Source organism: Haplochromis burtoni, unplaced genomic scaffold (assembly GCF_018398535.1).
Source record: "Haplochromis burtoni strain Fernald_Lab_line unplaced genomic scaffold, NCSU_Asbu1 Contig_175, whole genome shotgun sequence".
Classification (NCBI taxonomy): domain Eukaryota; kingdom Metazoa; phylum Chordata; class Actinopteri; order Cichliformes; family Cichlidae; genus Haplochromis; species Haplochromis burtoni.
This window is the reverse complement of record NW_024582536.1, coordinates 174,913-188,377: the sequence shown is the minus strand read 5'-3', so window position 1 is coordinate 188,377 and position 13,465 is coordinate 174,913. Positions and strand designations below refer to the sequence as shown.

Below are 13,465 nucleotides of genomic sequence, written 5' to 3'. Positions count from 1 at the left end.
AGTCCTAAACTAAATTAAATAGCTGACTAACTAATGGTATGTCCATACATTTAAAAAAAAAAAAAAAGAAATGTCAATATCTGTAATATCACGCTGTCAGATAGTTCATAGGAGTCATGACGTGTAACGATGGTGTTGGATTCAGGGACCATGGGAGAGAAGAGATTATCAAATATCCTAAAACAGTTCAGTGCTACAATCCATTTCAGCCTCCATAAAAAGACAACAACTAGAAGATGTCACGGTATCACCCATGATGTTTGGTTAGCATCTGACCGCTGTGCTGTGCAGAGATGCCAGAACAATGATGGAAGGAAAATAAAATAAAAGTAAAACACAGATTTAAATTGATGAAAATAGGAAAGACCTCAGTCTATTTCAGTTTAACAAACTCAGCAAAGACATCAAAATTGATTGAGTTATCATAATATAGACTAATCCAGCATAGAGCGGCTGAGTGAATGTGGTCTGGACTCTGTGGAGGAGAGTCATGGTTTCAGAGACGCTGTAGAAGGACAAAATACCTGCTCTGTGATCCAGGTACACTCCTACTCTGGAGGAATGAGGACCTGAGACAGGAGTTTGGATGTTGTTGTCCCAAAAAGTGTCACTGATTTCATCTTGTAATCGGAAGGTTGCCGGTTCAAGCCCCGGCTCCGACAGTCTCGGTCGTTGTGTCCTTGGGCAAGACACTTCACCTGTTACCTACTGGTGGTGGTCAGAGGGCTTGGTGGCGCCAGTCTCCGGCAGCCTCACTTTTGTCAGTGCGCCCCAGGGCAGCTGTGGCTACAATGTAGCTTGCCATCACCTGTGTGTGAATGACAGAATGTAGTGTATAGCGCTTTGGGGTCCTTAGGGACTAAGTAAAGCGCTATACAAATACAGGCCATTTACCATTTAATGACTTAGCGCCCAAAATTTGTCATTGTGTCCAAACCAGCATTCATTCCCTGTTCTGCTGATATTCTTGTATGCAGCTACTACATAAACTCCTATGCCTCTCCTTTCCACCTCTCAGTAACAACATCCAGTCAAATTTTCTCCGCTCAGGATCTGCCAGTGTTCAGTGAATCTGTCTGGATAAGGCTTATTCATTACTATTGCTTTTCTGTGCCCTTCTGATAATAAGTTTGTGTGCTGTGTTTGGATCCAGTGTGATTTCACATAAATATTTTAAGAATTCAGCTCTGGTCTTTGCTTCTGGTGGATCTGACAGTAAAACATTCACTTCAGTGACTGTCAGTAAGACGCAGTGTTGGGGAGTAATGGAATACCACATCATAATGAGGCTGAAGGTGTTTCTCACAGTAAGATGCCAAAGATACTAAAGAGGACTTGAAGGATTTCATTTTTCTCCCAGTGCAGACATCACAGGCCACATCTTCAGGTCCAGCATAGCAGTGATCAGCAGGAGCAGCTTGGAGTCCAGTCTTCTTCAGCTCCTCCACTAAATCTGCTAACATGGTGTTTTTCATCAGGACAGGCCTCGCTGTGAAAGTCTGTCTGCACTGAGGGCAGCTGTATATTTTCTTCTCCTCCTCTCCATCCCAGAATCTTTTAGTTCAGTTCATGCAGTAGCTGTGTTGACAGGGAATAGTAACCGGATCCTTCAGTAGATCCAAACAGATCTTGGTCCAGCTGAACTCCTTTCTGCGCCATTTCTCCTCTCAGTGTCAGTGACTGTGTGAGTTTGTTTTCCTTATAACTGAAACTAGTCTGAGCTCTGATTGAAACAACATGTGAATGGGGCCTGTCAACCCTTACACATAAACACATTTTGGTTGCACCTATCTTCAAACTGGAGAGTTAAAAGGGAGGAAACGAAGAAATGTGTAAACAGAGGAGGTGCTGATTTAGACAGCAGCTTCACTGTAAGAAGTAAAGCAGTATGAGAGAGAGTGGCCATGTTGAACCATTTCTAGGACCTTTTTAAAAAAAAAATTTAAACCCTTTATAAAAGTTTTGTGCTACATTTGCTACACTTGAAATGCCTTTGACCCCTGTTTCTAATAGACCCTTGTTAAAGGTGACTATTAAAGCTGAAATTGAACAGAAATTATATGAAATGAAATCTCTGAGGATTTTTTGAATAAAAATAGCATATTTAGAATGTAACTTCAAGTAAAAAGTGTATTTTAATCTTTGTCCATGTAAGTTGAAACACATAAAATCCCAGCTCATTTGGCTGCTTTGATTGGAACAAATCATGTTTCAGATTTTTACTGACAAGTCAAATCACTTTTTTTTAATGTACCACATTTAAAAACAGGAATGTCTCCAGTGTGTTGTATTTCATGTAGACTGAGGACCCCAGATGTAGAGTCTGGGATTACATGAAAATCTTTTTATTGAAGGTGACCCAAATCCATGAACAAACAGAGAAAAACGAGGGAAACATTGGAATTAGGGAAACTGCAGGAAACATAATGGCCACGACGCACAGGAAACAGTCTGAGGGGAACAGGATGGTGTGACAAAGGGCTAGGGGAAGACAATCTGTTTATCCCCTAGCCTCTTTTCCTTGACCTCCATATTGTTTAAATGGAGACAAAGGTACGAAGGAGAATTGATAACGAGTTAGGAAAAGAGAAGAGTGGTGCTGAAGTCGAACGCCCTTACGTGATGTGTTGCGCCATGTTAAAACTACAAGAAGACAGACTACATAATGTGCATCTTACTTCACCACAACATGTTCAAACCCTGTTAGTTTATGTAAGTCATATAAGTGAGAACAACATGTGAAAAATATCACATCATTAAAAAGATTGAGATTTTAAAGAAGGTACATTGAAGGCCTGATTCGCTAACATCTGTAGCAGTGCAAAGTCTTCTTTTGATACTATAAAGCTGCTGGATTCATTAAAGAGCTTCTGTTTCAGTGACAACGTTTTAAACAAGAGTATTTTTGCAGTTACCCTGATGACATGTGCATTTGCAGGTGTTTTACTTTCAGGACAAATATATATCAATATATCAATAACACATATAATAACACAATAATTTAAAACTTGTTTTGTAAATCTGTCCCATAGCCTAATAAATTAAACATGGAACAGTGGAACTGCTTTCCTCCTTCTTTCCTCCTCCAGCCATGGTCTGTGTTAGTGCCAGTGTTTTTCCACAGAGCCGACAGGTCCCCCTCTGGGAGGAGCCACCGTGTTCCTGCTCTCACCTGTGGGTAATTAAGCTGTTGACTTATAAGGGCAGCGCTCTCAAATTCTTTTTACCAGATTCTCAGCTAACCACAGTTAGTGCAGGCCATCAGTGTGTTTTGTAAATATCATAGTAAATTACCTTGAACCTCTCATTCATAGCTACTCACCAGATTACCAGATACAAATCTTCTCCATAGAACCTGCATTCGGACACTGGACCTCTTGACAGTCTTCATAGTCATGGTTTTTGCTCACTACACACACCTGCCTGCCTCAGCATCAGGAGTTTTGGATTCCTTATCACTCACCCAGACCACTCTCCCCTCCGTGCAACTGATCCACTTGCGGCAATTAAGCAGCTAAAAGGAACATTCAGAACCAATAACTGCCAGCATTGTCCTGGAACCATTTACTCTTATTTGTCTTTGTCTCTTATAGTCTCTCTTGTTGTTTGCATAGCTCAGGTTGCATAAGTGCTCCATAGTTTTGGCACTGTTCATGGCACAAGTTTATACTCACTGCCCACAGTTCACAGTTGAATAGCCTCGTTGTATATACACTTGTTTTGTAAACTAACTGTCACTTAATCGTTGCCAGTGCTCCGTCTGTGTCCTGCATTTGAGCCCTTTTCTCTCGAGTTGGCTACGGCTGTCACATTCCTCCAAGTTTAGGATTTCTGTGACTGCAGTAAATTTCCCTCCGTCCATCGCTTATCCCACAATGTGATAGGATTCTCTTCAACCATGATTGAAATTGATGTGGAGGAGTGGCGACATGCTTTAACACGTAACACTTTAACAATGACTGACTAAACAAAACTCTCCTTGAAGAGGTCACTAAGGTGGTATCAGATCTTAACATTGTATTGCTGATTATTTTCTCGTGGGTGGTGATTGGAACAAATGAGTGATGGATAGATGTCCCCCAAAATTAGGGAAAAGCGACACAATGATATGATTAATTTATTAATGGCTTTATAATGGATAATAATTTAATAGATGCATGGAAAACATTAAATCCAGTGCTTCAGCGGCGACACAGAGATCACAAACAGCACATGGAGTGGTACAACACAACAAAGGACAAAGGAAAGCACGGCTTAAATACACAAGGAAGTGCCGAGGGAATGGAAAACAGGAGGGAAACACAGCTGGGACTAATTACACATGATCAGACATGAGGACGCAAAACTAGATACACTGACATAGGACATGAGACCATCAAAATAAAACAGGAAACATGAGACAATCACAAAGACGCAGACTGGAAGTTGAGGCATAGTGACACAACTCAAAACAAACATTTGCTTCCTTCTCTCAACTCCAAATTAAGTTCCTTTTTCCTCAGTTACATTTTTATTCTTACTCCTAAATCAGAAATTTTGTACTGGAGTACATCTCTGAATTTAACGTTAACCTTAAAAATCACATTCTTTTTTTTTTTATCTATTCCTGGTGCAACTAATATTCAAACATTTAGTGTCACGGTTTGTTAACGTTTTTTCCATCCGAGTTACTGGCAGCCATCTCAGCGAGGCCTGTGCCAATATGTTGGCTTCCCTAAAATCAAATAAAGGAGAGCCTGTCTTGCATTCAGAGCCGTTCTGAATGCAAGACAGGCCGATTCAATTTAAAGATTTGTACAGACTTCATTATTCAAAGACTAAACAACAAAATATTTGGCAAACAGTGACACTGACACACAGACAGAAAGCATAGCTGGCAGGGTTTTCAGTTGTTTATTTTTTAAAATTCAACTTTATTTATATAGCACCGAATTACAACAGCATTTGCCTCAAGGCGTTTAAGGACATGCATGAACCTCTTAATTTCACTCAACAGTCAACATGAGGCAATGGATTGGAACAATGACCTCATATTTTTGTTTTTCTCAGCCAAGAGGATATGTAAATCTCCACATGCTCCGTCCTCATCTTTGTCTTTACGTGTGTGCAGAATTTCATTTTAAAATATTTCAGTTAATTATCATATTCATGTTGGATAAAATCCATCCATCCAGCTTATTTGGGTTAAAGGGAACTGGACCCTATGGTCGATTCCCTTTTGCTAAAGCGTTTATTTAGCGATGGATCAGGTGACAATGAATCCTCATTTAGTTATATAGCAATAGGCTGCTGAGGGATTCCCATGATTCATTGAGGGTTTCTTCTTTAGTCAACTTTCGCGCTTACTATGTGTTAATAAACCTGCATTGAAACATTACTTGTTATTAATCTGTGGCTCTCTTACACATCATGCCTTTTGTCCTGTCTTCCTCCCCTCATCCCAACTGGTCGCAGCAGATGGCCTTAAGGCGACTGTAAAATTGAATTAAACTGAACTGTCGTAGTGGAAGAGGCGGGACATGCAGGACAAACACAGGTAGTCATTAAATTTTTAAACTCTGGTTCTCTCCTGTGTTTGCTTGTATCCCATCTCTCTCTGCTCTCTTCTCTTTCCCCTCACACCCAACTGGTCACAGCAGATGGCTGCCTCTCCCTGAGGCTGGTTTCTTTCTGTTCCTTAAAGTAAGTTTTTCTCCGCCACCAAGTGCTTGCTCATAAAGGGTGCTGAGATTGTTGGGGGGTGCTTTCAAATATTGTAATATTGTGGGCTCTTTATGTTTTTTTATTAGTGTGTTATCAAATATGGAACTTTGCTTAAGTGCTGGTGTCGTGGTCACTGACCTCCTGCGCTGGCATACCGTCTCTCTCTCTTTCTAGCCCTATTTTTTCCTCCCTTTCTTTGTATATGTTTGTGGGCGTGTTTTGTTTACTCTTTCAGAGGCGGTACTTCCCAGCTTCCCCGCCTTCCTGGCAAACTCTCACTTCTTAAATACTGCTGATTAACATACCTCCTCCTCATGTGGTTATCAGACGGCCTATTTTAGGCTAAAGCAATTCCTCAGTTTTTGCCTGACTGTTGCATTACAAAGGGTTATTGGCTTCTGGCTTCTTCATGTAATCCATAGGGTCGTTTTCAGATCTAACCTGTGATTCTGTGCAGACTACTCCAGTGTCTCAGAAGCCCTTGTGTATTTGTAACAGTGTGACAGTGTGTGTTTGTGCCCACAGTGTTACCGACTCTCTCAGAATAAATTGCATCTTAGAAAATTATTCTTTTTCCGGCACTTAAAAGCAACCTGTAAAACCTACATAAACATTTCTCAGTGTCCTGTGAGTGAGTCTTCCTTTCTGTGACTTCCATGACAGCTGGACTTTTTTCTTCTTCATATTTCAACAGGCCATTACTCGGGTATTTGCCAATGGATTTATCCAAAATTACAGATCTTTGGTTCATTTAGATGGTAAGAAAGGCCGGTGAAAATTTCAGGATTTTATCTTTAATATGTGAAATAAAGTGAAAGTGGGTCAACAGACCATTTTTCAAAAAGTATGTCTTGAAAAGTATTTGACATCTGAACCTATGTCACCCTAATCAATCGTTGCACCCAAACTTTTGATCATAACCATAACTTATATAAAGGAAAGCAGTGTCTCATGATTTATGATGTGACTCAATTTGCAAATTTTGAACTCATTTTATTGACCAATAAATCACTGTTTTTTTCTTTCCACAATAATTAACAACTTCCAGCTTTTAATGTATTTGAAAAAAACAACAACATGAAAAGGGGTTTTTGGAGCTGGACGGTCTCCAAAGCACTTTGGGTCAACTTTTGTTGTTTAAATGTGCTATAAATATAAATAGATAAAAAATATATAAATAAAAATAAATGAATAAATACAATAAAAATCTATAAATAAAATATAGGTGACAGTTAAAACAAAAAATTTCAGTGCATGCTGGACTTACCAGATAGAAACAAAATATGGACGGGACAATTGATATCTGGATAAATCCGCCACCTCTAACTCAGTTCCCACAAAGCTCCAAACTGCCAGGAGTAAAATAGAAAAATGTATGTGTGCTGTTTGTAATGAGCTGTTTGTGAAGACACCCAGCTGTGACTAAGGGATGACAAAGACAAAAACATGAAAAGCAGGGCTGATGTTACTCTGGAGACACAAGGCATTGTGTCTGTCAGGTAAAATATGTACATCAGTCTGCTCTGTGACATTACTACACAATGCATTTTTTCCATAAGCTCCACTGCACCTGCTCTACAGCTTCGATTTAATACACTCCAAGTGCTCTGAATGCACCACTGAACGTACATTTTTATGCTGACCCAACAGATGTTGATTAGAGTTTATTTTCTGAAATAGAAAGCACTTCTTACAACATCCTGTTCCGTGACAGTCTTTGGGCATCTTTCCAATTTCAGACTTCCTCTTTTAAATCAAAGGAGGAACTTCTTTGTTTTAAAACAAAGAAGTTCACGTTATGACTGTCATCCTTTAGCACAAACGTTTCCACTTCTTAAGAGGCTGACGGGTAAATTATCTGATACCTTACATGGTTTAAAACCTGTGTTCTAGATTTCAGAACTCTACATAAAATAAAATTAAATACATTAAAAGTTACTGTTGTCTTTTTATACAGTCTGAACTGTAAACCTGCAGCTACATTACATGAACTTGCTGTGTGTGTCACACTGATTACAAAACTTTAGCAGAATTTTTCTTTTTTAATTAAAGGTTTAAAAACAAGTAGCACACATGGTCAGCAATGGGAACCATTCGCTAATCAATAGATATTGCCAAAAGTATTCGATCAACCATCAAAATAATTGAATTCAGCTTTCCAATCAATTGCTTGGGTACAGTTGTATAAAATCAAACAACTGAACATGCCATACATATTAGCTGGATGGCCCTTTCCTGATCCAGAATGACTGTGCACAAAGCAAGGTCCACTGGTCCAAGCAACCCAATGGAAAACTTTAAGAATGAATTAGAGTGAAGACTGCAAGCCAGGGTTTCTTGTCCAGCATCAGTGTCTGACTTGTGCTAACCACTGCACCACCGTGCATGTGTTGTGACTTTGAAGATCAAAATCACAGCACAGTAAGTTACTTTCCAGCTATTAATCCAGTTTAGTAAATCCATGAATTGATTGACAGAGGAATCAGATATTGCCTTTTATTATTGCATTTTATTCTGTATTACCTAGTAATGCCTTACCATGCTTATCAATGTGTTATCATGCTCCTTTTCCTGAAGGAAAGCTGTTTAATGAAAATCTTGAGACCCTTCATCACAGCAGACAGCTGAATGTGTCAAAAAGAGGCCCAAAAGTGGGTTGACAGAAATTTTTTGGTAGAAATATATTTTGAAAAGTGTTTGATATATAACCTTGAAGTGTCATAGCAATCATACTATGTGCTCAAACAATATTTTTAGACAAAATTTTAGGCAAATCAAAGATGATCAAGCAGAAAATATTCTAAAAGTTGCCTAATCTGCAATGGAATGATGCTTTTGTCTTTTGAAGACTATGAATGGATGCGTGTGCTCTGTGTGCTCTTGTTGCATTGCTGACTTACAATAGAACAAAGGAGTTCCTGTTGCAACTCATTTGGTTTAAAATAAGGAAGTTCCAGATGGAACTTCTTTGTTTTAAACTTCATGTTATGAGAGCTGGCAGATATGAGCTGAACACCTTCAACAGATGAATTGAACAGTGAAAGATGAAGCACATCTGCTTATTCCATCCTCTGCACTCCCCTCCAGGTAGTCTCTGATAAATCTCATACGTGGGGGTGAGCATTGACAGCTTGGAGGATAGAGTTTGATCCCAGACTGTGGAGATGTGGGATTGCCACTGGCTGAAGAATCTCATTTTGATATCTAAGATAAGCTAGATCTTTATTGCCACTGTTACCAGAACAATGAAACACAGTTTGGCATCTCTCCATTGGCAGCTTGTAGGATTTTACATTCACATTCCTCAGATAAGAGAATAACATAAATAAAGATAAAATATGTTTAAGAGGTACCTACACAGGGAATGCATGTAATGCACAATAACATAAGTATCTACACAAAAGGATATGCACAAGTTATACAGAAACAAAATATATAAATATATCTGCAGGTACAGTGTAAGAAGTGATCAGTGCAGTATAAGGTGCGATGTGATCAGTGGTATTGCACATTGAGTAACGGATAGGAATGCTGGTTGCTACTGTAAAAAAAAAATACAGTTATATAAATAGAAATAGTAATGTTGGTTGTATTATACTGTAATGAATACTGTTTATAAGTAAGTACAGTGCAAGTGTCCATGAGTGTTAACAGCACAGAGCACAGTTAACCTTCAATCAGGGTGGAGGTAGGGCGTGCTTGACAGCCTGTGGGTAGAAGCTTCTATTGAGTCTGTTTGTCTTTGACCTGATGGACCTGTAGTGTTTACCAGAGGGAAGGAGAAAAGTGAGTGCCCAGGGTGCGAGGGGTCCTTGATGATGGTACTGGCTCTCTGCTGAAGTCTGCCAGTATAAATGTTTCTGAGGGGAGTCAGTGAAGTGTTGTCAGCAAATTTTATAATGGTGTTACTGGTGGGAACTGGATAAAAGTCATGGGTGAAAAGTGAGTATAAGAGGGGACTGAGGACACACCCTTGAGGGATGCGTATATTCTGAATGAGGGTGGAGGAGGTGTGCTCGCCCATCCTGATGTTCTGGGGTCTATCGCTCAGTGATGACAAGCTTAGATTTTCCAGCAAGGGAACACACACGTTACCTCCCCTGAAAGCTGTTACCCTATCAGTACACCAACCAGCATGGTGTTTCCTGCAACTTCTCCACACTTTGACCCTACCATCCAACTGCTGTAGGCAGAATCTGGATTCAGGTCTTAGGGTCATGGTCACTGAGATTCAAACTTGTCAGAGATTTTCAGCAGATGCACCTATATTATTAATTTCATATTGCTACTACGCCTCATTCTTGAGTTATTGCATTCACAAACTTGGGTATGTATGCCACTTGCCTGATGGGGGTGACAACAATACCCCATCAGACTTTAATGGTTAAGGGGTAAAAACTGGCATCAATTTAACGCTGTGTTGCTGGATTCAAGTAAAAAGTGTTTAAAGTTAACATTTTTTAGAGCATGTTTAAAACCACTGGTACAAAGGTTATGCTTTTTAGTCTATCTTACTGTGGCGGGCGGCAGGCAAGAATAGAGACCCTGGGTGACTGATCACCAGATACTAAGAATAGTGACTGAGGGATGGAATGTCCCTTCTCTGGTGGGGAAGGAGAGTGAGCAAGTGTGTGAGGCTGAGAGGTACCCACTAGATGCAGTCAGGCTCACCTCAACACATGGCTTGGACTCTGGCACCAGTTTCCTGAAGAGTGGCTGGGCTCACAGTATGAAGTTGCCCTTGGTGAGAGGTGGGAGGTGGGGTGCTTGAGGGTCCTCCACCTGGGGCAACTCCAAGAAAATGGATGGTAACATACTAGTTTATGTTAGCTAGCTTGCGAAAGAGCATATAACTGAGGTGGATCAGTGGTTACTGCATACTAGAAGTGAGGAAATGCAAAACCCAAAAATAAGTGAAGGAGACTGTAAGAGTGAGATTTTTTTCCCTGTGGGCATACTGATGTGTAATGTCCACCCCTAATGTCCACCCCTGACCTTTCCACATTGGAGATGGGAATTTGGAATCCCATTCCTTGCAATCTGTGTGCTTTTCGATCCCACTTATCAGTTCTTGCAGTCTTACTAAGATTAGTTGATTTCAGTCCGTGTGTTGGAGAAGGAAAATGGTGGCACAGTTTACAGCATATGGGCATTGCTTTTATTTTTATTGCACAAAAAGATGAGACCCTGATGGTAAAGTGGAGACTGCAGGACAGAAACAACTGCATTATATTGCTAACACAACTCTGCACCTGCAGAGACAGCATGCTAATTGTAAGCTAGCCAGGAACCCAGTGTGACGCTAAAGCTGAGTAAATGCTCACCCCAGCCCAGCATCGTGGAAAAAATGAGCTGTCATTTGTGGTGAAGCCGCTTCAACAGGTAACAAACTGATGAGCAGTCAGGCTGCAGCTTGCGTTTCTACTTGTTCATGTTTCTACAGTAAACTCACTGTGGTGATCTCTTTAAAGTGTCTTTGTGCTGGTTTTCATCTTTGATTTGTGTTGTAGGTTTTGTGTTCATACCTAAAGACTAAGATAAAGATCACGTGTGTCCTCATTAGGACAGGGATTTGTGTTGATGTGTGGGGCTGTAGCCTGTAGGTTCAAATGTTAATTGGTAATTATGAGACAGTGTGTTTCAGATCATTTTACAGAGTAACATGAAAGTAACTTAACAAGTAGGATAACAAATGTGTTTCTCCTGGCTCTGATTAAGTAACGTACTGCATTTCTTTTAAGAAAAGTTTTCTGTGTAATATGTGTAATAACTTTTTTGCTTTACTTTTTTGAGTAATGACCCCAACACTGATCACAACAAAGAGGGGGAAATACCTCTAGCATGTACAAACATTTGACCTCACAGCATGCAATTAATTAGCATGAATGTAATGTCTTTGATATGCTGCTTAGAGATGGTGGTGACGCTCAAAGTGGAGCCAATGAGACTCGATAAGGAATCGAGTCGATAAATGATATCGATAATTGAATCGGAGTTGCTATCAATTCTCATCTGTATTCCTCATGCATAAGGTTTATTTATGCAGCATAGTTGGAGCACACCACCAACACATACTTAACTTATGTATGTCACATTCACACAGTTATTTTTTTTATTTTCATCATCACAGAAAAGTATTGATATATCCTTGATAGCTGTAAAGTATGGTGCTCACACTAAAGTATCAGTTTGAAGTAAAATCAAACACATTGAGTTCAACATGAACTACATCCTTTTTATGAGGATGACGGTGCCCTCTTTGTATTGTATTGTGAATTGAGAAGAGTTTTCAGGCTTCAGTTGTCAATGTGCAGGAAGGAATGCACAAACTTCACATGTGATAATTGAATACATCAAAAATCTTATGTCTTGTGAAAATCATTAAGGACAACAAAACATGGCTAATTTCTCTTTAATGGAGTTGTTTTATTTAAGGCAGCTGAAAGGTCACAGAGCTGAATGAAGATTTTCTGCTCTAAACATAAACTTTGTAGCATTTCAGAAGGAAAACTACTGCAGTTATTCTCTCAGATGAATCTAACATTTCATTATATGATTTGAGTGAGAGTTTGGAATGAAGACAGAAGAACAGCGTTTGTTTAAAGTTTTATTTATGCTAAATATCTTCAGTTTTTTTCACACATTAAATATTGAACATAATGGATCTATAAATGGATTATTATTATGATAATTAGAGTTTTGTTCATCATAATTTATTTGTTGATTTGGGATGAGGGCACAGGGATGACAAAAACTATCTGAAAAAGGAAGGTGTGCTGATGTCTCTGTTAAGGTTTATGAAGTGGAAGAGAAACAACAGCATAAAAATACAGAAATCCAATAATTCCACAAAAATTTAGAGTGCATTTTCATTTGGAGAAATATTTTTGTAAATAAAAATCATCATAACCAGCGATCGCCTCCATGTCTAAACAGAACCAGGAATGAGCTCCACTTAAAAAACTCAAAATCATCAAGAGAACAAATAGAAGATGTCAAGGTGCCGCCTATAATGTTTTACTCACACCCGATCTCTGTGCAGTGCAGAAATGCTACAACAATGATCAAGAGAAAATAACATGAAGCTAAAATACAGATTTAAGCCCACAGTAATATGAAACAGTCTATTTCGGTTTAACGAATTCAGCAATTGTTTTAAAAATCAACCAGTCATCTGAATGTGGTCTGGACTCTGTGGAGGAGAGTCATGGTTTCAGAGATGCTGTAGAAGGACAAAATACCTGCTCTGTGATCCAGGTACACTCCTACTCTGGAGGACCCATGACCTGAAACTGGAGTTTCAATGTTGTTATGCCAAAATGTGTAACTGTTTTTGGAACAATCTAATGCCCAAGATTTGTCATTACATCCAAACATACATTCATTCACAGTCCCTGCTCTCCTGATATTCTTGTATGCAACTGCTATATACACTCCTCTCCCTCTCCACTCCACCTCCCAGTAACAACGTCCAGTCAGACTCTCTCTACTCAGGACCTGACACCATCCAGTGAATCTATCTGGATGATCAGAATAAGAATGATCTTGAAAAACAAACATTGATTTTCTGTGTCCTTCTGATAATACAAGATTTCTGTGTACCGTGTTTGGATCCAGTGTGATTTCACATGAATATTTTAAGAATCCAGCTCTGGTCTTTGGCTCTGGTGGATCTGACAGTAAAACATCCACTTCAGTGACTGTCAGTGAGATGTTTGTCCATTCCTCTCTCAGAATGTCCTGTAGTTTATCTCTGACCTCT

The 13,465-nt window shown here is 39.4% G+C and overlaps 1 protein-coding gene across 1 annotated transcript in view; it reads right to left on the bottom strand.

Moving 5' to 3' along the window:
• Positions 1 to 378: 378 nt before the first annotated feature.
• Positions 379 to 13,465, bottom strand: part of LOC102306450 (tripartite motif-containing protein 16) — a 14,052-nt gene continuing 965 nt past the window's right edge. Inside the window, exons 2-3 of the mRNA XM_014337363.2 lie at positions 12,884 to 13,463; positions 379 to 463 (exon numbers count right to left, since the gene is read on the bottom strand). Coding sequence (XP_014192849.2) covers positions 379 to 463; positions 12,884 to 13,463 — 665 coding nt within the window. The remainder of the gene's footprint in view (positions 464 to 12,883; positions 13,464 to 13,465) is intronic.